Source organism: Lontra canadensis, unplaced genomic scaffold (assembly GCF_010015895.1).
Source record: "Lontra canadensis isolate GAN:19392208 unplaced genomic scaffold, GSC_riverotter_1.0 scaffold30, whole genome shotgun sequence".
NCBI classification, from domain to species: domain Eukaryota; kingdom Metazoa; phylum Chordata; class Mammalia; order Carnivora; family Mustelidae; genus Lontra; species Lontra canadensis.
The window spans coordinates 17,351,501-17,376,145 of record NW_022631024.1 but is presented as its reverse complement, the minus strand read 5'-3'; the positions used below and the strand labels follow the sequence as shown (position 1 = coordinate 17,376,145).

The 24,645-nt window shown below is 56.1% G+C and overlaps 1 protein-coding gene across 1 annotated transcript in view; it reads left to right on the top strand.

Moving 5' to 3' along the window:
• The window catches only part of DDX31 (DEAD-box helicase 31), a 67,763-nt gene extending 47,572 nt beyond the window's left edge, over positions 1 to 20,191 (top strand). Inside the window, exons 19-20 of the mRNA XM_032866143.1 lie at positions 4,063 to 4,231; positions 19,409 to 20,191. Of these exons, the coding sequence (XP_032722034.1) occupies positions 4,063 to 4,231; positions 19,409 to 19,595 (356 nt within the window). The 3' untranslated portion in view covers positions 19,596 to 20,191. The remainder of the gene's footprint in view (positions 1 to 4,062; positions 4,232 to 19,408) is intronic.
• The last annotated feature ends 4,454 nt before the right edge of the window (positions 20,192 to 24,645 follow it).

The window sequence follows — 24,645 nt, the reverse complement described above, 5'->3', positions numbered from 1 at the left end:
CCCATGCAACAGAGGAGACTTGGAAGCTGTCAAGGACTTTGGGGGACCCCAAGGGCAGTGGGAGCCATTGCAGGACTTGGAGCAGAGATGTGGCATGGCCCACAGAGGTTGGAAAAGATGGTCGGTGTGAGAACAGACTGGGGGGCAACGGTGAGTGCTCGGGGACTGGTTCCAGATAGTTGTGGTCATCAGGAAATCGAGCCCAAGAATGGGTTGGTCGGCACATGTTCTGAGTGCCTCCTGTATACCCTGGCACACTATACACGTAGCCCTCGGTTGCTGCCATCACCCTGGAACAGACCAGAACTCTGTAGGACGGAAGATGAAATCCTGGGGATGGCCCCGTGACCAGACATATAACGAGCGTGCAGCCTTCCGGACCGCGTTCTCTTAGTCGCCTATGCTCACATTTCCCTCCGGTGAAGTCCGCAGTTCCTGAGGGTTTTCCTCCGGAACCACATTCAGAGAAGCACCAGCTCGCGTCTCTCAAGAGGAGTAGATGATCTGTCACGGCGGGGCGACAGATGCTGGGTGTCTGTTCACAGGCACAGGGAGCTTGCTGGGGGTGTGCCACGAGGTGTTGTGCGCAGGATTTCTTGGTTCGTGACCAAGTGGCAATGAAAAGGAAGAACTCAAGGCCACGCCGTCGTTTTCGTCATTGGTTTTGAGGTCAGAGGTGTTTTTGGATCTCCTGGAGACACTAGGACTGTCTCAGGGTGTCTGGCCGTCAGAGTAAAGCGAGGCGTCCTGAGTGTGGTTGACTGCTTTCGTTCGGCGTCGCCACCGCGGGAATCGGTCATGCCAAGAAACAAGCAGAGTGACTGGTCTAACGGATATCGGAGCGGCCGCTCTGCTAGGTTGAGGCACCAAGAAGGAAAGAGATGGGCCTTTTTCTCTGCCAGTTGACATCCACCTCAGACCGGTGATGGTCCGGGAGGAAGCCGCCCGTGGCAGGTGTCGGCCGCTGCAGGCCCCCCTCTGCTGCCTCAGCGCGTGCGGAGCTCGGAGGTGTGGGCGCGCGCGGGGCCGTTCAGTTCACGACACGGGACACCTCACAGGTCCAGACCGTCTCTGTCTTTCAGTCTGCATATGCAAATTCCCCGCTACTGACGGGCCTCCCTTATAGGCCATTCCAGAGCCCACCTCATGAATAATTAACAAAGCAGCTGGGTTTTGCCTTCATGGCAGAAAACTAGTTAGAAACTGGGCCAAGTACGTATGCCTTTGTTTTCCTTTTGCATTTCCTGACCCAGTCATTGTTCATAACCAGCGTGGGATTGTTGTCCGTTCCGGAAGCAGTCACCCTTCCCCCTCATCTCTTGCCTCCTTTAGCTAGAGTCAAGTGGCTAAAGACTGTGCCGACAGAAGTTTGCACTCCGGACTCCTGAGGAGAAGTTTCAGAAACTGGAGTTCTTTACCTACGAACCTCTGCTTTCCTGCAGTGACGCCCCTCCGGCTTCGGGGGCCGCGTGCAGAGGAGTCGTGCCTGCCCTGGAGGGGCTGCTTCTCGAAGTCAAGAACACCCAAGCCACTGAGGACAGATTAGCCCCTTCCCTCCCTCCCTCGGCGTGATCACAGGCGGGCAGGTGCTTGGACAAGCGCTTTGTACTATGTGTCAGGAGGGCAGGGACAAGTGTCTCTCCTCCCTTCCTCTCTGACCTCAAGTATCATCCGTAAGATACTGCTGTTCCTGACCAGATGGCCAATAACTCTGACTTTAGGAAAAAGGCTGAAGTAGATTTCCCTTACGACTATGAGACAAGAGCCCGTGACTCCGGGGCACACCTCTCAGGGACCGCGGCGTCCTGCGGCGTCCCCACTGAATGCCCTCTTCCTCTGCTCTCCGCTCCTCTGGGCCCCACAGCCCCTGTTCCCACGGCACGTTGTCGACATTGCCCCCAGGAAGCCTCTGCGAGCAGCTTCTACAGGAATTCCTGCTTCCCTGGATCATCCAAACATGGGAGGCCATTCAGGGATGTGAGGACAGCCAGGTGTCGCTGGCCCCGGGGAGACAGGAGCTGCGAGGACAAGGAGGGTTAGTAAAAATAGGCAGCGCCAAATGCTGCGTGAGCAGTGGTGGCGGGAGAAGACCCGTCTGCCCTTTCTTGGCAAACTCGTTCCACCGTGGAGCTGTTGGCTGGGCAGCTGTGTGTCCGGGGACAGAGGCTCCCCAACCTCAGCTCTTCCGTTTGGTGCAGGAATAGGGGGCTAATGGGCTTACTGGGGAGAGCGGTATGCATGAGGGGGCCTGGGCCGGCCCTTGGGCCACTGAGACTGTACAGGTGCGGAGTCTCTGGCTTGGCTTGGTGGGGCTGCTGTCCGCTTCGTTAGACCTCGAGTCAGGGTTGAGGCTTGGGAGGGAAAGGGGCGGGGCGTGGGGAGAAGAGGCCTGCTCCTCCCGGGGCGGTGGCCGTAGCGCTTTCCCGAGGACAGGACTATGCAGCTCTTGTGTCTGGAAGCCGGTGTCAGAACCTGCGGACGGTGCAGGCCATGTGAAGTGTTGAAGATTTCCCCTGAAAAAGCGAGTCCCCGGTTATTAAAAAGGACAGTGAGCACAGACGGACGGCGGGGTGCAGGGGAGAGTGCACACAGGCTGACGGCGGGGTGCCAGGGAGTTGCCTTGGTTATTATTTCTCATCGATTGGGAAAAGGAGTTCACTTTACTCAGTAAATAGAGCTTTCATGGATTCCCAGGATCCTTCCAGGAGCTGATCTGCTAAAATGACACTTTTTATTACTGTTCATAAACGCCAATCTCCAGGTGCTGCTGGGATATTACGTTTAAGCTGTGGGCAAACTTGCCAGTCCAGTGGCTCGACAGGCGAGGGCGAGCGAGGCTGGTGTTTAGCGCCTGCTTTTCCATGCGACGCGTGGTGCTGGGCTCCGGCTGGGCCAAGGGGAGAGCCAGGCTCGAAAGGGAAGGGAGAGGTGCTGGGCTTGGGGCCCCTCGGAGCCATCCCCTCCTGCCCTGTTGCAGTGAGAAGGGCAGACACTGACTGTCATTGGAACTGCAGTACTTTCCAGAGGAACTAGGTATAGGAACGTCTCCCTTTCCTCAAAGGAATACCAAGATAAGGTATAGCCAGAGCTCCCCACTCCCAAGAACCAGGTCTGCCTATTCTCTGGCACCGCTAGGCTCCTGAACAGGGGCGCCACTGCCTTAACTTTAAGACAGGACCGAAACCTCCACGATGCACTGTGGGACGGACATCTCTAGACTGTTGCCAGTGCTTCAGGGAGGAGGGACCATTTTGTGGGCTGTTTTAGGAATTTAATAATTGCCTTCCTCCTCTTTAGGATTCTGTTTTCATTGCCTTTTTTATGCAGTTTTCAAATGGGTAAGGAGCACTGTATCAGTAAATCTTAGGTGCTTTAGAATGAATTTGGTTTTAAAATCCTGGCAGTCCACAAGGACATGGCAGCCGTCCCCGTGGAGGGGCGGGTGGAGGCGGGGCCTGCGGGAGAGCAGTCTTATACCCCGGTAACACGGCGTGGCGGTAAGCAGAATGACAAGCACAGTAAAACCTTGGGAACCTTTTGAATTTTATAACATGTGCATGTATTAGCTATGCAGAAAAATAAGTGAAATTGAATTAGGAAAATGTTTCCGTGACGTAAAGTTCTAATGATCTCGTTTTTCGCGAGGGAATGCCACACTGGCCATGTCCTAGTTTCTTCACCTGTTCTGCTTGTCATTCATTTATACAACAAACACTTACCAGCCGCCTGCTGTGTCCCAGCTCCCATGCAAGGAAGGCCCCAGGCCTGTGACGGGGGAGAAAACGGGCCCCCTGCCGTCCAGGCTGGGGCCACGCTGCACAGTAAAATCTGAAAATAGATTGGTTTAGTCAACAAACACTTGTGTCCTCTCGGTTTATTTTTTGAGGAATTAAAAAAAATACACAAGTTAAGATTTGGGTGGTTCCTATATGTGGCGCTGTCAGGGCTGTATGTCGCGCATTGTCTGGCAAGATAAAGTGGGCAGGACGGCCGCCAGGCCAGGGCTCATGGGGCGCTCCGAGTCCCCATCCTGACGGCCTCTCTGACCCTTCTTCCTCCCAGCTCTGCAGGCCTTCATCCGCGCCTACGCCACCTACCCCCGGGAGCTGAAGCCCATCTTCCATGTCCGGTCGCTGCACCTCGGCCACGTGGCCAAGAGCTTCGGGCTGAGGGATGCCCCCCAGAATCTTGGTGTCACAGCTGTGAAGAGAAGGAAAGCAAACCTGAGCAGGTAAGATGAGTGGAGTCTGCCCGGCGACAAACGGCTGGGAGTCAGGTGGGTGTGGAGAGCTCCGCGCACAGCAGCAGCGGGCAGGGGACGGGAGGGGACGAGCAAGGCTGCTGTGCGCTCCGTGTAAGCTCCTGCCTCTTTGGTCCTTGCGGGAAATCATCACCAAGGTCTGCCCCTCTCTCAGTGTAGTCAGTGCTTGGAGCCAGAGGAGAAACAGCTTTTCTGAAGGTTTTTAAGGCACCCACAGAAATGCAGTGGGGTCTTCTGCCAGGTCCGGAAGTTGTGGGGATATTACTGGGGCAGCGGGGCAAACCTGTGGGGTTGTCCTCCCTGCCCAGCAGCAGAGTGACTTGGGGACTCGCTAAAGTCAAAGCTTCAGATGGGCTGTGTGGCTCAGCCTGGAAAGTTCTCCAGGGCTTGCACGAAAACTTCTGGCGTGTTCTGTGAAATCTGCCTGGCCCCGCCCTGGTGAGCTGGGAGGAGCGGCGTGTCCCAGCTTAGTGCCTTTCTCCTGCCGGCTGGTTGGGCCCTGAAAGGCAGGCTCCAGGGGCCCCCACTGGTTGCCCCACACCGTGTCGCGCTCCTTGGTGCTGAGCACACGGAGGGGCACGCGCCAGGCACTCTGGCGGAAGCGTGTTCCCAACTATCCAGAGGTCCTCCGGAGGAGAGGGAGGAGGGCTGCCCTGTAGGGGAAGCCTGGGCTCCACAGTTTCAAAATACCTTTGCAAAAGTCCTTTCTCTCCTCAGAGCCAAGGTGTACCTTTAATACCAGCCCCAGCCACTTTGCAGGAACCAGAATCCTTCAGATCCCACGGGCTGCTGTTAGGGGGAGTTTGTGTAGCACGTGGGTGGGAAGGATAGATCGAACAGACACTGGGGGGGCCGTGAACCCTTGAATGCTCTGGGCGGTTATTTTGTGCGGAGTGTCATTCTTTTTGCTTATTAATTACAAATGCCAAGTCCACCTGCCCTCACCGAGAATCTGTGCACTTTTCCTGCACGTCCCCGCACAGCGGCTGCTTACGCATTCGCCACCGCCACCCTCGTCAGCACCTGATTTCTCTGGGGCGCGGTGACAAAAGGGAGAGAGGACCGCCCGGTGCAAGGACGTGATCGCTGGCCTTGCGTGCAGGGGACTTGAACTCAGCTGCTGTGCCACTGTGATGTGAGCCGCTGGGCTTTGGGCCGCATTTCTGCTTAACTTCCCACGGCCTCAGGTTCCCCAGCTACAGAAGGGAGAAGGAAATCGATGTTTTTAGTGATTTCCCAGGACTGTTTTGAGAATCAGCACAAGGGCGGGTCCTACAGATGAAGCACCTTAGAACACAGACCTGGCAACCAGGTGGGCTAATATCCTGGAACATCCAGTCTCCTGTTCTGGGACTTGGCACCTACAAGGCTCTTTGTAACAGATAAAATTCACCTAATTCTCCCGCCGGCCTGGGGATTTTTAAGAGGGTTGCTTTTTTTTCTTATATTAACACCTCTCATATAGGACTATCCTCCAGTAATTCTGTGAAGCAAGTCGTTCTCCTCATCGCTGCTTTCATCCGTGCCCAGACAAGACTAAGACACACCGGCTCTGGTTTCTTCCAGGCGGTTTAGAGGCGCAGGGCGCTGCCTGCCACCCCTGCTGCGTGTTCTGGGCAGGGCTGCAGCCAGCGACTTCTCTGCCCGTCCTCCTAGAGGGAGAAGACGCCTCACATCCACTCCCAGGCACGATGGCGGTGCGCCGGCCTCGGGTTGCCGTCTGGGGTTGGAGGCGGCTGCCAGCTCTCCAGGCTGGCTTTGATTGTGAGTGTGTGAGGCCTGCGGTCAGGTCCGAGGGCGACCTCCCAGTGATCTGGAAGCCAGGCCATCTTACCACAGTCTCTAGGATGTTGGCCCTGCGAGAAGATGGGAATGTGCCTGCCAGCTGATTACTGGTGGGAAACACGTATTTTGCTGCTTCCTCTCCCCGCAGATAAACGTGGTTCCCGTATTTTATTGTTTGCAGCTGATGTACCTTTATGACCGGGAATTTCATGAGCAAGTGTTAATCCAGATAGCAGCTCCTCAGACTGGGATGTCCTCAGCTCTTCCCCAGATCCTAGAAAACGGAGCGGCAAGGCAGGGAGGCAGTTGGGAGGGGGACTTGGAGCCAGCATTGTCCTTACCTTGAGAAGCCACTAGGGAGAGAGCAAGCCGCCGCCTCCTGCTTCGGCTGACCCTGCTAGCAGATGGGCACCAGGACTACTATACCCCTGTGAGCAGGGGATTTAACAGGGCTTTATTTAGGGAAGAATGGGCTGATTAGCCGATAAAGAGCATGTAAGATGGCATGGGGTGGCCTTTGATGTCTGGCTGGCGCGGCAGGGCGCCGGGTGCTGAGTGACAGCAGTGTGTCACAGGATTACTCCGCCCGTGACAATACAGCTCTCTGTTCTGGCCATGTCACCACTCCGTTACAGCTACTTTTTGGGTTGTTATGCCCTTCTTTTGAAGGCATTTCTCTCCACACTCTCACACCCTCGCACCCCACCCCTGCCTCGCAAACGCAGACAGACACTCGGGGGTATGGCAGGCACCTTTTCTCGTTTGGGGAAATCTTGTCACTCCCGCAAGAAGAATGACTTTGCAGCTAATCTGCACACGGACCGTATAATCGTGGTCAGGGTAAGCGGCAGAGAAAACGTGACAGATTTTCCACACCTCAGTCAGGGCTCAAGCAACTGCCAGTTGCTGCTTTTTGAGCGCTGGGAAGGAAAAGTCCGTCAAAGCCCACGAAGTGCAGAGAGTTATGCGGTGGCCACGGTGATTGTTCTGAGCTCAGGCGTCTCCTCTGAAGTCCATCTGTCAAGAAAGAGAGTCGTTCCCTGTGCTTTGTGTGGATGGATCAAGTAATAGCCCTAAATTCGCCAAATTATGCCACATTCCACTTGATGGGGTTTACTGCCTGGAGTAGTTCTGCGTTCGTGCAAACCAAATCCACCTCACGCTGCACAAAATCCTGTCTCGCTTTGCTGTGCACCAGACGAGGAATTTGGGTGTTAGAAACTCAAACCAAGGGCCTGTGAGCTCAGGGACCTGTTTCCCCGCCACGGCGCAGGGAGGGTCACCTCATCTGTGCTTCTGCTCCTCCACTTGACCAGTCTTCAGGGAAAGAAACGGTGTCCCCAAATGAGATCTTAATCACCAGGTCTGTGGCTCCTTTTGCGTCCTTGCCTGTGACAGGGAGCGCGAGGCGTTTCTCCCCGGCACGCAAATACAGTCATAGTTACAAAACTCTCCTGACACCTACATGCGGACCTGTCAGAGCCGCCCCCACCCTGGACCCCGACACACACAGCTGCACAGGGAGTCGGTGCTGGTGGTAAAATATGGAGTGGCCCCTTAGCAACAACCGTCACAAACACAGCCTTTCCCCTACGAAATGTGGTTCCGGTTTGAAGCTTGGTAGACTCAGCACTTGCTTCAGAGAAGCCAAGATAACGGACCTTCCAGAATTTCCATCTTCCCCGGAGACACGGAGGCCCAGTACTGTCTGCTGCGGGAGGGTGGAGCTGCCGTGTTTGCCAGGGTGTCCGTCTGCGTAGGTGACGTCTGCTGCACACCCGTCACGAGCAGGCGTGCCTCGGAGGGCTGCGGATCCCTCACCTGTCTGACACCGTGGAGAATGGTTCAAGAGCAGAATGAGCGCCGTAGGGTCTCAGAGCCGCCCTGACAATATGGAAGAGCGAGTCTGTAGGCTGTAACCGCCCTCTCTCGTGTGAGTTATGTGCTAGAACCATGAAAGCGCTCCTCTTCCCCAAACAGTTTAGTCTGTAGCTGCCTAAGACTCGTCTACCGGCTTCTGCCGCCTGTGTCTTTCTGATGTTTTTCTTAGTGCCTAGAAACATCTGGGACATCGCCTCTACCAGGAAGCTAGTAACTGCTTCTCTGTTCTCGCCTCCCTCCTCTTAAAATTAGTCGAGGAACGACAGTCTGAATTGTTGACTGTTCTTAAAGGAAATGCAGTTTTTAGTATATGTTTTCTCACACCAGCCTTCTTGAGCGTTACCTGATCTTACCAAATGGGCAGACAGTCTGAAACGAAGGCGCTCTTAGCCCTGGCTGCTGGCCGCTGGCTGTGTGCGCGCGGCCGGTGCTCGACGGGCTGCGGTCAGTAGCGCAGGGGCTGGCTCCCCTGGGTCCCGGGCTCGGGGTGCCCCAGAGCCAAAGTTCCAGACACAATGCGTCCTCTACAGCAAGTAAACATCCTCCTGGAGAGGGTGTGTGCCGGACTCCCCGCGTGAGTGATCACAAACGCTTTATCCCCAGGCTTGAAACTGGGGGTTTTGCAGACTCTATCTGGGGCATTTTTTCAATTTTGAAGGCCTCTGCCCTGTGACTGTCGCCCCCGGCTGTTCAGCGGTTGTTAAATAACTACCGAGAGTCCCTCCTGACTAGTACTCTAGTGTCCCCTCGTGTCGTTGGTGCCAAGCCAGGGAGGGCCACACGGTGACGAGGAGTCGCTGATGCGCCGCTTCCCCTGCTCGTGCCCTGGGTCGGGCGACTCAGGCCTCTCTCCCTGCCTAGTCCTCTTGCCTTCCAAATGGGGGAACTGGAGCTTCATGGTGCCGCCGTGGGGACCAAACCAGGTGGGGAGTGCAGGACGTCGACACGGTGTCACACGTGAACGCACGGAGCACTTGTTGCTGGGGACGACAGTGACAGCACTGCTGGTGGCTCTTCACGCCCGCCTTCCCCGTCCCTGCAAGTATCCGTGGGATAGGGAGCAGAAAGTGTGGCCACCCTTGAACTTGTCTTATCAGGAACAACCTTGAAGACACGGAGCCGGTCCTCTCTGACACCCGCATGGGGAAGCGGCAGCTGCCCCTCCCCGCAAGGCAATATTCTCATCATTAGGAGCAGCTTTCCTGCCAATTTTTATGTGGCATTTACAGCCTCCCTAATATCACTTAATTAGCTGAAGGCAAGCCTGGAATCTTGCCCACTGTGAAAATTCTCTGGATTTCATGGAGCCAGTGATCCCATAAAAAAGACAGATTGGCCAAACGTGAGATCAGAGGCTGGACAAAGCCACGCTTGAGAACGTGGGGATCTCTGTGAGAAGCCCCGCCCCTGCACGTGGCCCAGACCTCTCCTAACCAGGTCACACCGCTGACCGCCCCGGCTGCCTTGCACTGGTCTCTTCCCGCCACTTCTCTGCCACCTGCCACCCTGCCGCCATCGGTGGCAGGTCTTGGCCCCTCACCTTCCTCTGGCCTTCTGGAGTACTCTGCGGCCACTCTGCTCCCCTCTGACCTGTGCTCCAGGCCAAACAGCTGCACACCCCTCGCCCATCGCCCTTGCGGCCGGCCTTTTGCTGGGTCTCATGGCTCTAATGGCTCAGGCACGCGACAGCAGCAGACCCGCTCCCCAAGGACCTGCATCGCACAGCCCCCGTTTTCCCCGTTCTCTCAGGGCCTTTGCCGAGCACCCTGAGGGCCTAGGCCTCTGGCCTAGTTTCCCTGGCTTCACAGGGGGCCTAGGCCTGGGGATCAGCCCACAGAACGTAGGGACAAGCCGGTTCAGGAAGGTCAGATCACGCAACTTGAGCCTGAAGACCAGAGGGAAGGAGCTAAGGACCACCCAACAAAGCCTTGAGGACAGATGTGCGTGTCCTGCAGAGCAGGGGAGCAGAAGCTGCTCTCACTCCCCGGGAGAGCTGTATACACTCAGAGGCCCAGGCCCCAACCCAGGCGACCCTGGTTCAGGGAAGTCTCAAGTCATGGAGTGGGGTGGAGGTGGTCACGAACTTGACTGACAGGTAGACCCAGGTCCTTGGAGCAGGTGATGGAGTGCCCTTCACACAGGAAGGCCGTGATGTGCCGGCCGAGTGGATGTGCGCTCTCAATGGGAGGCGGGGTGAATCGATGCTAATTTAACGCGGAACCTGGATGAGCTGCCCCGGTTGGAGATGGGACCGCGTCCACCTGGCCTCTGCTGAGGGAGAGAAGGTGAGTCGCTTGGAAGTCCGCCTGGATCGTTGCTTTGGGACGTTTGTAGAGAAGAGGATGCAGTCTGTGTGTTGTCCGGGCTGCAGCAGGGACGGGAGAAGTGCTGCGGACGGTGGCCGGGTCTCTTCTGGTGCAGCATGTGGCCCCGCCCAGCGTTGTCGCCCAGTCCCCTGCAGCTTTTGAGCTCACTGCGTTGCATTCGTAGGCCGCTCCGGGTGGGTGGCCTGGGCGGGCACAGGCTCCGGTGGAGGGCTCGCCCCTTCCCTGCAGCTCAGCCGGTACAAGACCAGTCTCCATTCCCTTCCCTTCTCGCCCGTAGGGGACCGTGGGCCCCGGCTTCATTACAGGGGTGCACGCGCAGCTTTTTACATTAGGCCTTTTGCTTCTACCACTATTTTTTTTCTCTCTGACACCATGCAATTACCAGCCCTGTGCCTCCTCGTGAAACCAACACCCCCTCATCCCCACCAGGCTAATGAGGCGATTAGAGGGATTTCACAGTGACCCTGCTCTTCCTCCACACCTGGGTCACCTGCAGACAGCGGCAACCACAGGGTGTGCTTTCAGTCAAGCAGGGCTGACAACAAAGAACAGGAGCCCAGCCGGCCTCTCCTGGGAGGGTGCCGGGGCGGTCCCGTTCACTGTCGGAGACTTCCAGGCACCAGAGTTGGCAGAGGCGACCGGCCCGGCACGACTCGGCAGACAGCGTTGAGGTGGTGTGCAACAGGAGGGGCCCGGCCCTTCGTTCAGTTGGCCTTGCTCGGGGCTCTTCTGGTTCACGCCACTGGACAAAGAGGAAAGGACGCCATGGGCCCCAGCTTTCCCCTCGCTACCCATGGTTCAGTTCCGTTTTCGTCATCCTGGGCCTGTTCTGACTCACTCCTGTCATCTGTCCCCATGGTCTTTGGGCTCCCTTCCTGAGTAGGGAGGCGTGTGTCCCCAGCCCTGCTGTGCTCTCCTTACTTGACGAGGCCAGAACCTTTGCACCCTGTTATGACCTGAATGAAATGGCTGCGGGTCTTTTTCAGATACGCTCTTCACTCTGGCCCTGAAGGTACAGCCACAGTGCAGAATGGAGAGCAGTGTCTTCCCCACGTAGTGACCCAGAAGAGGGATGTGCCCGGAGCACCACCCTGGAGCTCAGCGCGGGTCTGTGGGACTCTGGGGCTTCTGCGCACCCGTGGCACACAAGCGCACGTGCGGATCCCACGGAGACTTCACCGGGGCCCTGTGACCGAGGCTGGTGTCCAGTAACCCAGCAGGATGTGGGCAGGCCTGGTCCCATGGCCCCATGTCTGGGAGAGCCTGGAGCCCGTGCTCTGAGCACTTGGACGCTGCCTTGCATACTCTTTGTGGAAGCTTCCAGGTTATAGAGTTGATATTGGGCAGAGTAACAAGTATTTGGAACTTGCTGCACATGTTTTTCTATGTGAGCAGATAGTTGTTCACGTAGCGGAAGGAACAGGCTTGATGCAAGAGGTCGTTGGTTTGCGTCTGTGGAAGGCCAGTGTGAACCAGCAGAGGAGCAGCCCGTGGCGTGGGTGGTGGGAGCTTTGTGTTGGGGGGGCAGTTACCTCAAAAGCTGCCTGAGGAGATGGCAGAGTGCGTCTGGATCCCACTTTTTCTCTGGCGTCCTTCGGGGTCCAGAGGCAGAAGGATGCAGTGCAGTGGGGAACCTGGAGCCAGTGTCCGATGTTCTGAGCTCGATCGTGGCCCTGGTGATCGCGCACTCGCACCGTGGGTCCCGTGGGGCCTGTTGCACCGTGTGGAGTGGGAGAAGGTACTGAACGGGGGGCACCCGGCCTGGAGCCGGTGCTGCTTTCTCCCACCGTCTCGCTTCCTCTCTCTGAGTCTGTAAGCGATGGGCGAGTGCTTCTTGGAATCCTCCGGAGTGCTCCCACCGCAGCCGGCCCTTGACTTGCCTGTTGTGTGGCTCCTCCGTCCAGAAGGCCTCTGCTGCGGGCCTCCCAGCCGTGGGGGCCCTCCGCCTCCCCAGTGGACCCTGCTCGCTGTTAGAGCTCCTGGAGATGAGCCGCGACGGACCACTTTCATTTCCCACTTTGGTCTTCTTTCCATTCCGTGGTCTCTGTGAGATTCGAATGCTGAATGCGCATGATTTGCAAACACAAAAATACAAGGTGTTGTTATCATTGATCAAAGCCGTCCCTGGGCCACATGACACGTGTCAGGTATCTGATGATGGCTCCTCTCCCGCCTTTCCTCTTTTCCATACTGTTAATAACAATAACAGTCAACATTTAATGAGGGCCTTCGCAGCAGGCACTGTGAGGAGCGCTTTGATTCATTCGTTCACTTCATCCTTTTGTGGGCGAGCAGACTGGCACGAGGAGAAATCGGGCCTTGGCCAGACTTAGAGAGTCGCTCAGCCCATGCGGGGCGGCGCCAGGGTCCTCCCCCGCGGCCCCCAGCTCTGGCCCGCGGCGCCTCCACCAGGCCCTGCAGCCCAGCGCCTCCGGCTGCTCCGTGCCCACAGCCCCCCTCAGCCGGGTTCTTTTCAAAATCAGGCTCATGAGACTCCCCAGACATGCAGCAGAGACTGACCAGCACGAAGAGGACAGGGGTCACATCTGTTGGTCTGTTAATGGTAAGAGCCGGGGCTGCGGCTCCTGCTCACGCCAGGCTCCCCTGGGCCAGGCTCTCAGTGCGGCAGGGCGGGGGGACCTCCCCGTGTCCTGCCCCTTACAGGTGGGGCTTCACACGCACCCAGACCTCCGGGCCCATTCTTGACATCTGGGTCATCCTGGGGCTTAGGTTGAAACTGGCCAACTAAGCCCCTGCTTGTCTGCACGTGTGATAGTTCCAACCACCCAGCTGCTCTGCCTCTCGAGCAAGACGTTGCCTGTGCCCCAGTTCTGTTTCACCTTTCAGCTGAGGCCCGTCCCTCTGGCCTGCTAGGGTGTGGCAGGCGTTCCGTCACCCCGTGTGTTAGCTGTCCCTGCAGGCTGCTTTTTGTCGGCAGATGTGATAAATATGCCTCACGATACCACCCAGGACATCCATAACACTGTCAGACAGGACAGGCCCGGAGGGCTGAGCTTGGTGGGGTTGGTGCTGAAATTCTGCACTGAGCCGATCAGTCTCAGACGGCGTTTTCAGGGTGCAGTCTTACCCGTTACAAGTGCACTTAATTGTTTCCGTGTCCACTCGGTATTTCTCCATCTTGGTATTTTCGCAGAAAATTAAAACATGTAAAGCACCCTGACATGCTTGTAGGCCTCAGTGTGGAAGCACTTTTTGACATGGGGGAGACCGAGCTTGGAGGAACCGGTTGACTCGGGGGCATCAGCTAGGTGAGGGGCAGAGCTGGGGTTCCAGCCAGGGTCATCAGACCTCTCGTCTTCAACCCTCTTTCTTCCGCACTGCCAAAGATGTCTGGGCCTCAGTCCTGACAGTGTCTGTCACTTCGGTACCTAATCTCGAGAGTTCCCATCCATTTCCAAGATTCTGATTCAGCTCTTTACTTCCCAGTCTCCGCTGTCTCTAAAGATGATCTCTGTCCTCGCCTTCAGTGTGCCTGCCCTGCCAGGCGGCAGACTGATGCAACTTCTGTGTATTGGTCACCTGAGGCCAGCATGGCCTGGCGGCGTGTGCATTCTCAGCCCAAGGCTCAGAGCTCCCTTCTGCTTTTCACTGGGTGTTATTCTCAGTTGTAAGGCAGGAACCCACTTTTTATCAGTCCTTGTGTCCACAAAGCCACTCCCGGGAATTTTCCTGCAACGTCCACTACCACAGCAGGGCTCCCCTGGAATGGGGTGTCTTCTGGGACCCCGATAGCTTCACAGAAGCTAGAGTTGGTCTGATCCTAAGAAATCACAAAGGAAGCGTCCCTTATGTGGTCCACCCACCAGCTTACATCTCTACCGAAGCCGAATCCAAAGGGTGAAGGAGTCTTGGTACAGTTGCTCCTCCTTCAGTGACCGTGGAAGGTTTGGGTTTGATAGTGTGGAGGCTAAATTGTCATCCCATGCTGGCTGGTTCCTTACCTGAACCACTTTGTTGCACCAGAGGGACTGCTTGTCAAATTCTCCCTGGAGTTGTTTGTTACTCTTACTGTCATCTGAGAGCCACCAAAACCCCCACTTAGACACTGTTGCCTTCCTTCATCCACAAGAGCAAGGCAGGAATTAAAACTTTTGAGTCTGCCTCAAGCCGCCTGAAAGCATCCCTGCTTCCTACCGGGATCACTTGGAACACGGGCTTTTCTTCCAGCTGGGGGCTTGCCTCCCTGCAGAGTCCTGGGGAAGGGGGTGTCTCACTGTGGCTCTGGGTCGTTCATTTTCGTGCAGAATCTTTCAGATCAGAAAAGTAAGCACACTTGACTCCTCCCTCTTCTGTATGTCTGTCTGATTTAAGAGAAAAATCCCTCACAGAATCAAGCAAACTAACAGCCAAAGGGAAGGACGTTTTGATAAGTAAAGATTAAAATACTTTGATGTTTCAGCATAGGGCAAAAATCTACCATTTGATTTTTCTTTCCTAAAATATGCTTTTTTCTGATTATAAAAATAATACATGTTCATTGTAAAAATTCAGGAAATAGAGGAAAGCTTAAACAACCCCCCATAAACCCACAATCCAAGTTAACCTTGAATCACATCTTTTATGCCCTTCAGACTTCCTCTGCAAGTGTATGCATTCGGGTCTCTTCGTTTCTGTAACGAAGCTGAACAAATTGTGAGTTTCTAAAGTGCTGTTTTTTACCTGTTATCCAACCATAAGATGCACTCTATCGGGGGCTCTAAGAGTCTCTGAGATTTTGAGATAATGTGAACGTTGTCTTGTTACTGAAAGTATTTTGGGACTCCGGGGTGGCTCAGTCTGTTACACTTCTGCCTCTTGGTTTCAGCTCAGGTCATGATTGAGACTGAGCCCCTCACTGGGCTCCGTGCTGGGCGTGGAGCCTGCTTAAGAGTCTCTCTCCCTCGGGGCGCCTGGGTGGCTCAGTGGATTAAGCCTCTGCCTTCAGCTCAGGTCAGGATCCCAGGGTCCTGGGATCAAGTCCCGCATCGGGCTCCCTGCTCATCAGGGAGCCTGCTTCCCCACTCTCTCTGTGATCTCTGTCTGTCAAATAAATAAATTAAAAAAAAAAAAAAAAGATTCTCTCTCCCTTTCCCCCTTCCCCCACTTATAAAAAAAATTTCACGTAAGAGACTTCTCATTTTGATGAGCGCAGCACTGTGGTTAAGTGTGCACGTCATACGGTCAGATTTTCGGGGCTGAACCAGCAGCTCTTCTGTCCTGGTTCGTGGCCCTGGGGCGCCAACACTACCTGTGTCGTGGGCTTGTTGGCGAAGTCATTGAGTTAAATACCTGTCAAGTGCCGAAAATGGTGCCTGACCTACCCTGAGTGCCATGGGAGCGGGAGGAGCAGAATGATATTACAGTCGCGTGGCTGGTTCAAAAGCCCCGGATTTAAGACTTGTTTTACCTTTAAATGCCTTCACCGCCCATGTGAGTTACATGTTGTTCTAATCGAGTTGCAGACTGCGTTAATGCTGGCCGTCTTCGCACATCACCGACGGGAACTGTTCTGAACATCAGAAAGGGGGTGATGGGTGCATTCTGAGTCCCTGGGGGGCAGGGTTATTGTCCAGTGACTGTCTCGGGTAACTGGATAGCTGCTGGGGAGGAATTGTTAAACCAGAAGAAAATCTTGATGGAATTAAGGCGGTAGCAAACGAAAAGAAAGTATGCCTGAGCGTTTTTCAGTGCGAGGATGAGGAAGACTTCCCTAAGCCTGACCTTAAAGCGATAAAACAGAAAAGAAAACATCGATTGGCTTGACAGCACCTAAACAAAAGAAGATACAGTGAAACCCTCCGTCCCGCAAGAGGACAGCACTGACACAAGCCCGGGCTGGGCCGGCTCCCTACCTGGGGCCGCCCTCTGGGAGTCTGTCCATAAAACTGGGAGGAGGGCCCGAGGCCCCTCTCCTGCAGCGGTCACCCTAGCGGCCACATAGATTTCCTAATTAGGCTGTGATTCCGCCTTATTGGCAGTGCAAGTGGCATCTGCCCGTCCTGCCGGGTGATCCCGGCTGGTGACCATCCAGGCTGCTGACCGAGGGGCTCTTCAGCCTTCACTACAAGGGAGCTCCCCGTGGTTAGATAAACTGATCCGTTGCTTGGTAACTGCCGGATTACTGCAGCCCCGGGAGGGCCACTGGAGAGGGGCTGGAGTGTTTGGAGGGCAAGGAGGGCAAGAAAGTTGGCGGGTCCCCAGGAGGACTACAGCTTGGCAGGAGAAGGAGCTGGAGCCCGCATGCGCCCGGCCGGCCTGGGCTGAGAACGTCCCACCTTCCCATCTGCACTTCGCCTTCTTGGCCCAGGCCTCAGAACAAAGGAACGGCAGGCAGCGAGCCGGCCGAGGGGGAAGATGAGTCCTGCTGCTCCCACAGCAGGGGAGGCTCCTGCGGGTGACCCTGAGGTCCGCGTCCTCAGGAAGGGCTCTGGGTCTGAAAGCTCAAACCCCGCTCGCTCTCCAGGCCACCAAGAGCCTTGGAGTTTGGCTGTGGGCCCCCACTTGGAAGTACGTTCGTTGACTAGAATGAGATCATGACACAGCCGGGAGGTTTTGTGATCACAGGCTCCAGGCTTCTGCGCAGGACCACATCCAAGACGGCGCTTTCAGGGGCGGCCTCTTCCACGGCGCGGACTTGAAGCTGCTGGTCAGCGCGCCCCACGCACGCCCCCCACCCCCCGTGCCCAGCAGACGGGGCCTTCCGCGGCCCGGAGCACCCAGCTGTGTGCGCATGCGCCCGCCGTGTGGCACCGGTGGGGGCGCGGTGCCAGCCGCCGAGCGCCCTGGCCGGGAGAGTGTCACTTCTGCAGACCGCCGCCCTCGGACGCTGGCTGTTTATCTTGCATTCGCGGGTGGCAGGAGCGGTCTCTGAGGCGGCAGACACATTGTGTGCTGGGGAGGATATTTTGACTGAAAGTTTGCATATTTTGAAACTCGGTTGTTGCGTTTAAAATTATACACATTGTAAGTACCTGGCGTCAAAAGGGAAGAGGCAGCGTTTCTTCCTGTCAGAACCTTTCCATTCCTTCTGTCATGTAACCCGACTAAAAATAACCTCCAGGCACCAGAACTGGCAGCCTTCGGTGTGCAGCAAGCCGAGCGCTCCCAGCTGCAGCCTGGCTCCTGCCGCTTCCCCGTCCCGCTTCCCAGCCCCGCTCCGGCCCCCGAGCGACGGCCAGGGCACGGCGGGCCCCCCTGGAGTTGGACGGCGGGCCCCGGAGGAGAAGGGGGAGCAGCCAGAGGTGCCCTGGCCTGCCTCAGCCTGCGCGTCGCTCCCCCTCACGGCTCCCTGAGCTTCGTCCTGAGCGTTCTCCCGGTTCGGATGAGGAAGCTGGAGCCCAGAGAACCTCCGTCCCTGTCGTTCAGCTAATGAGCGAGGTTCCAGGCCAGGCACCTCCATCACCCCCGGCCTTTCCTCTTCCTCCCCACTTGCTCCTTCCTCCTCGGCCATCCAGATTTGGCCCCATGGTCCCCCTGTAGCATCCCTGTGTGACCCCGGGACTCCCCCCAGGTCAAATCGTGGTTGTCACCCTTGCTGCTGGGCCTAACCGATGGCTCACCCCGGGCCCCGCGGCCTGGTTGGAAGCACGCCGGCTTGAGTCCCTCTGACGTGTGTTTGCGTCTCTGCTTCTGCCCCCGTGAGCTGGATGGTCCTGGGCAAGGTACACGTGCGCCTCCGGATTAGGTGTCTTGTCTGTGATGGGAGGCTGCTGCCATGCCGCCCTCATCCCGCGGGGGCTGTGTGGGATCATGCAGAACCTCTGTACCCCTCATCTCCGGGACACAGCCATGCAGCCCCGTGAGAAACTCTAGCCCTCAGGCCCTGGCCTCTTGTCGTCCTCAAGTCTTCACTGTGCCCAGCCAAGGGTGACTGTGGCCCCCATGTGTTGTGGTGGGAAACCTCACTCTACTGGCGCCATGGACTCAGCTGCACCCTGCCCGCACCCTGTACCCCGCACCCTGCACACACCCCACCTACACCCCACACCCTGTGCAGTGCACCCATAATTCAGCGCGGCCGCCTTCTCCCAGGGACAACACCGTCACACGGCTCTGCGGCCTTTCATCATCCATTTATTAGTGTAACGGTCCTGTTGCCGGTTCTGGAGTTTCACAGGAGTCCCATTACGTTTGCGTGGACCACGGCCCTGGTCCACCTGAGCTGCGATTATTACAAAGAAAATGTAACTGTAAGTCACAGAGTGTGACATGTGCCTTCCGTAGGAGCCCCAAGACACCATGTTACCCTGTGACCCTGCCATCGGGGGGCTGAGGGACCGGCCCACCTAACACTGTGGGTTTCTGTTGTTGTTTTGGTTAAAATCCTGTCTTAGGAAACATTCACTTTTCCATTTTCGTAATCGTTCTTCCAGTGTACAACTGAACTTTTACAGATTTCTCCCTCTGATCTCCGGATCAGATGGTAAGGCTGCTGTCTTTTGAGAACAGTTACTAGTGTTCAACGTCCGAGGTGGATTTTCAGGCTTTGGCACTTACTTTCCGAGTGGGTCGGGCAGGGAGACCCCCCCTTGAGCCACAGCTACAACTGTGGTCCGCGGAGAGCCACTGATCCAGCTGCCGTGCGGACGCTGACCACGCTGGCCCAGCGCACCCCGGGCTTGGGGCCTTTACGGTCAGAAGTACTTACTTGAGTCTCCTCGCTCAGTGAAGAGGTGACTGTCACTGACACCCCAGCAGTCCCTATTTGGCCCTGTCGGGAGGAGGCCAGTGGCCTTGAACGGTGCGGGCCTCACCGGCCGGGAGCCACTGGTGAGCTCTCACCACTGAGCCTTGTGGAGTTTCAAGGCGGGTCTTTTCCCTCATCCTTTGGCAAACTGCTGTGTCACACACTTCATTTGCCATCAGAGTGTGAGTGTGTATATCGTTCTTTTTTTCCCATGAAAACAACATAGAACAAAGCCTCACTTTTAAAAATGCCATGATATTTTGCCACCGTTATGAAAATCTGTCAGCGCCGTATCTAATCTTCTGGTGCATAGGATATCAAAACAAGCACTGTTGAAGGCATTGTACTTCTGTTAATACAGAAATGTCAGTTCCGCAGTTTCCGAACCGGCTGCTCTCAGGCTCTTTCCAAACGGGAAGGAAAAAAATAATAAAGTTTCTTTTCCTCTCTGCTGTTACTGTTCTTCAGGCCTGACCTTCATAAGAAGACCTGGAGTAAACACTGCCTCGCTGAGATCTTGCGTTCGGAATACTCAAGTGGGATGGAGGCCGGCGTCGCCAAGGTCAAAAAGCAAAACAAACAGGCAGAGCCCGGCAGCCAGCCACGCAAGCGCTGTCTGCCCCCGGCGCCCAGCCTCAGCCGTGGGAAAAACTAAGAAACGCTTCCCGTGAAGCAGAAAACCCCAAATAGACTTAACTGGGGGACAACAGGACTTCCCCCCAAAAGTTTTCAGTTCTTTTTTTTAACTCTGCCTCCACAGGCTGGGGCTGATGCCCTGTCCTTGTCGGGAGCCTTGTGGGAAGTAATGGTGCCACTTTTCCCTGAACACCATGTCCCCGACCCGGAGAAGCCACAGCCCTCGTCCTGGCAGAGGCGGGGTTAATGCTTACCTTTGTGAGAGAGCTTATACTTCGCATCTCTTCCACCAGAACCATCTTGGCCCCGGGGTTGCAGGCACTTCTTGACCTCCTCGAGGGCCTGGTGGGGCCGGCATCAGCGGGAGTCCTCTTCCTGCCTCGGGACACGGTTCTGAACAAGTCTCAGTTTTCATTAGCTGCCCTGTATCAGCCACATGGACTAGCACGCATTTTGGAAAGTAGGATTTTAAAAACTGGAATGCAGTTTGTGAAAGTGAAAAAAAAAGACATCAGCTCCTTTTCTTGATATACAAGTGCTTTGTGGAGAAGGACCCAGCAGGTTAGGGTGGGGGTCAGAAGGCTCCCGGTCCTGCCCGCGAGCTGCTCTGAACCGGTTGCATTCACGCGCGTGGCTGCCTTGTCCATGTCCACGGAAAACTCTCGGGGCTGATGGATGTACTGGTGCCTCTTCTCTTTTTTTTTCTTTTTCTCTTTTTTTTTTTTTTTTTTTTTTTTTACTGTTGCCTTTGAAGTCAAAGGGCACCAGTCTCCGACTGTTTTCTCCCATCGAATCCCACCTTGTCTTCAAGTTTTGGGTCTGGGTTCTTTGTAGTGTGGCTCAGGCCTCAGTCACCCCTCCCCCCACTGTGTTTCCCTGGGAGGTTGAAAGCCCCACCCCCACCCGACCCCGCAGTGATTTCCCAGTAAGTGTCCGATTGGGACCCGGGACTCCAGAGGGGAGTCTGCCCCGACTGTTAGGACTCAGTCTGTCTGTTCCCTCCACTTTCTCTGTTCTCTTTGCTGCCTTCTTCCTCCTCCAGCTCCTGCCGAGGGAGCTGAGGCCCCATTTCAGTAAACCCTCCAGATCCACAGGAACTAAGTGGCCAGGAGCGGGTCATGAGAGTTGCAAGGTGGCTGCTTGTGGGGTCCATGGAGGGGTCGGCTTCCTCGCCACCATCCCTCTCCGGTAGCCAGGGTAGGGGCCGGAGGCAGCCGGGGGAGAGGGCCAGTGGGAGCCCAGTGAGTACTAATCCTCCATGGGGGGGGGGGCGGCGACAGGGTGACCTCCTCAGATCACTTGTCACATACACATTCATAGGGACGGTTGGTGAAATTTCTAACAGTAATAATAATACTAATAAATTCCTGCAGCACGTGTCAAGCTGACTTGGGGAAATCCGCCACCTTTCTTTTACTTCTGTGTGTAATGGTTCACGGGATTTGGATGAGAAAAGGAGGCACTGAACTTTAGAGACAAAACCCAGCTGTGTGAGAAACGGGATTAATGCCAGTGATTGGGGAGGATCAAAGAGAAGGCCTGCTCCCCGCCCCCACCCACCCCCAAGTACTCGTTCCAAGAGAGGTGCAATCCGGGTTCTGCATTCCTGCGGCCGTGCTGGCCCTGCCCCTGCAGAGCATAAAGGACCAGAACTCTGAGGTGGGACTCGGGCCTGATCTGCCGACACTGAGGTGAGGGTTTCCTGCCATAGATGCTTCGAGGGCCTGTTTCTAAGCAGAATCAATATATTACCCCCAGTTAATAAAGAAACACGGATTTAACAGATTTAGGGTTAATATTATCTAAATTTAAATAACCTTAAAATAAATCTCTCTCCTATCCTGGCTCCTGACAGATTCTACATTTCAGGCCTCAATTAGGGGAAGCTTTAGCCTGATTCCACTGTACATATTCTAATTTTGTGTGTGTTTTTAATCGTGTCCCTTTTTCTAATTTCCCAAACTTACCTATTTAAAGTCACAGAGAATTTGGTCACATCGTGGAGTACTGCAGCCTAAAGCTTTTCCCCTCGTGGGCTTGTCGAATGCTGGTTTTGCATCCAAAACCTCTCCGCGTTTGCAGCTCCTCCGAGGGGCCCGTTCCCACACACTGGAGGGCAAAGAGCCCTTGGCGAGTGACGGAGTCAGTCTGGTGCACACGGCGCCTTCCGCTCTCCGAGAAGCCAAGAGACCACGAGGTCTCAGCAGAGGACATTCTGACAAAGCCCAGTGGGTTCCTCTGATTTTTTTTTTCCTTTCCTGTAGTGAAGGGAGGTGAGATTTAGGGAAGAGGGAGTCAGGGAGAGCCCCTTGAGGCAGGTGCATCCCACACTGCTAGGGACCTTGCTAGTCACCACTGCGGGCCCTCAGCAAAGTCAGGGAAAGCCATATGAGTCAAAGCATCGCTTCCATGATGCGGGGATTTAAAGCTTTTTCTACTGGAAAAGTGGCCCTGCTTGGACAGGGCACTTCGCGGGTCTTGTTAAATTGCCTGTGTGACCATCTCACCTTATGTCTTAACCCGCTCCCTCCGTGAGAGGAGCTCCGAGCAAGGCCTACCTGTGTGGGGGCAGTGGGACACCCTTCGAGTCAGCTAGGCTCCTCAGAAATTTCCAGAGCCCTTGTAACGAGGCTCACAGGGGAACCTAAACTTCCTTTAAACTTCACTGCCCCGACCCCGCGGAGCCTAGGTTCTTAAGAGAGCGGGGTGGACCGGTGGGGGAGCGGAGAAGACGCCTCCTGGGGGCCTCTGCCATTGTTCGGCCCGCTTGGCGGGGGGGGCTTGCATTCATTCTTTCTTTGTATTTTGAAAAGAGTTCACACCCAGCCGCAGGGTTGGGAACAGGGAAGCCAATTTAGTCTTCTAAGTGGATGAGAGCAGAAGCCCACCTCATCGCAGAGGTTGTAAAGTTATTATTACAGATGGGAAGTGCAGGACAATTTAAAATATTGTAATTATAAACTTGTAGGGAAGCCTTGTTCTTCATTAATGTAAGATATGAAATCGCCTCTGAGGTACAAGGACAATTACATAGTTGAGAATGTGTCTGCGGTTTACACTGCCGCTGTGTAAACGGAGGGGTGGTTGCTCTGGTCTACCTCCTTCACTTTCACAAAATGAAAAGCACACCAGTGCAAGTTGTCCTTTGATAGATTTTTAATATGATTTTAAAGAGTTTTGTTTGGTCTCATTCTTATTCAATGAGATTAATTTAAAGCACTTATCCCCTGGGCTTAAGTCAATCCATGTAGGATTTCGGCTGGGTTTGTTGCGTGGGGGGTTTTGTTTGCAGGAGGCTATGAGAGACTCCTTTCCCACTTCATTAACCCTGAGTTGGGGACAGTCTCCCCTCGCCCCCCACCGCAGCCAGAGCTGGGGATTTACCAACCCCCATTCACATGCAAAAGAACTTGAAAGCCGAGAGGTTCCTTGACTTAATTAGCTGCTGTGCATTTTGCAAAATTAGAATAATACCCTCACGGTCCAGGGAAAGAAAAGCGGTGGGGGCAGGGGGGAGGAAACAGTAGCAGGGTCCGTTTGGGGGGGTAGTTTAAACATGCCCTCCACCCCTCCCCCAGGAGGCAGTCCTCTCCCACAGCCACAAAACTGGCTCTGCCACAAAACTGGAGGGGGCCCTGCTTATGGGGCCCCAAAACTTCCGGGCCCTCAGTCTGTCTTCTGCCCTGAGAGTCCGAGCTGCAGGTGGTGTGTGGGAGGGAAGCACCTGTGCCCACTTCCCCTGAGAGCCACCGGCCTCAGGAGGTGACCTTGGCCCCTTGAACATGAACTGGAGGCCTCCAGTCTGGCTGGAGCCTTAAACTCCCCTCCCCTGAGATTCTGGTGCCGCAGGCTGGGGCATGGGGCAGACGCGGGGATTTGGCTCCCCTCTGGGTCTCATCTACGTGCTCCCAGGGTCAAGGGGGGGAAGTGAGAAGATGCGGGATTGGGGGGTTACCCATGCAGCGTCAGGCTCCCAGCGAAGGCTTGTTGGGTCCTGGCGGCGCAGGGCCGGAGCCGCCTTGGCGCTCGCGAGCGGCCGGAGCCCGATCTCGGCCGGAGCGCGGGGCGGAGGGGGCGGGCGGGGGGGAGTAGCCTCGGAGCCCATCTGTCGGCCCCGCGCCCGGCGGGCCGGTCACCAGCTGCCGGCGCCCTTGTTGCGGCCAGATGAGCCGGCTCAGCGAGGGCACCGCAGCCCGGCCGCCGCCGAGCGAGCCCAGGCGCTGACCCCCACTCCGGCCCCCGGGGACCGGCTGGGAGCCGCAAGGAGCCAGATGGAGAGGGAAGCGGGGCGGTGGGGAGAGCAGTAGGCTCGCCTCACTGTAGAGACAGGAAGACTGAGGCCAGGGAGGGGAGGCCCCTGCCCGTGGACCCCAGCGAGGCCAATGGGCCCCCTGCCCCCTGACCACAGCGCCAAGGAAGAGAGGGGGACAAAAATATTCCCTACTGCGGATGGAAGGAGGCCGCGTCCCAGAAGGGGAAAATGAATCTTAAGGAGGGGCGGGAAAGAAGGGCTGAGCGCGGACAGGCGCATGGTCATTTGTAAGAAGTTTATTTCGACATTTAAAAAAGAGAGAGAACCCGAGGGCCTGCCTGCCCCCGGACAGGCGGCTGGGGGTTGGGGTGGTGGACAAGCCCGACCCCTTCCTGCCTCACCTGGGAGGGAAGAGGGCACAGGCCACAGACTCACTGATTCACGGACACGGTCACGGGCTCATAGGTCACGAATAAATAACTTCATATACACTTTGCACACCTTATGTACAGCTCTGCTGCGGCCCAGGAGGGCTCCACACTCCCCTCCGCCTGTTGGGGTGCGGGGAGAGGGCCGGGTGTACAGCTGCAGCATGAAGGGGGAGCGGGGAAGAGTGCAGCGTCGGGGTCGCCCCCCACCTCCTCCCAAGAAGGTGCAGGGCAGGGCGCCTTGAGGAGCCGTGGGGGGCAGAGTGTATGTACACCGGCGGGTGGGAGTGGCTCCTTGACGGCGTGGCCGGGACGGAGCACGCGGCGGGGTGGGGGGGGGGTGTTAGGGAGACTCAGTCCGGTTCCGGGCCTCAGTAGACTTGGCACAG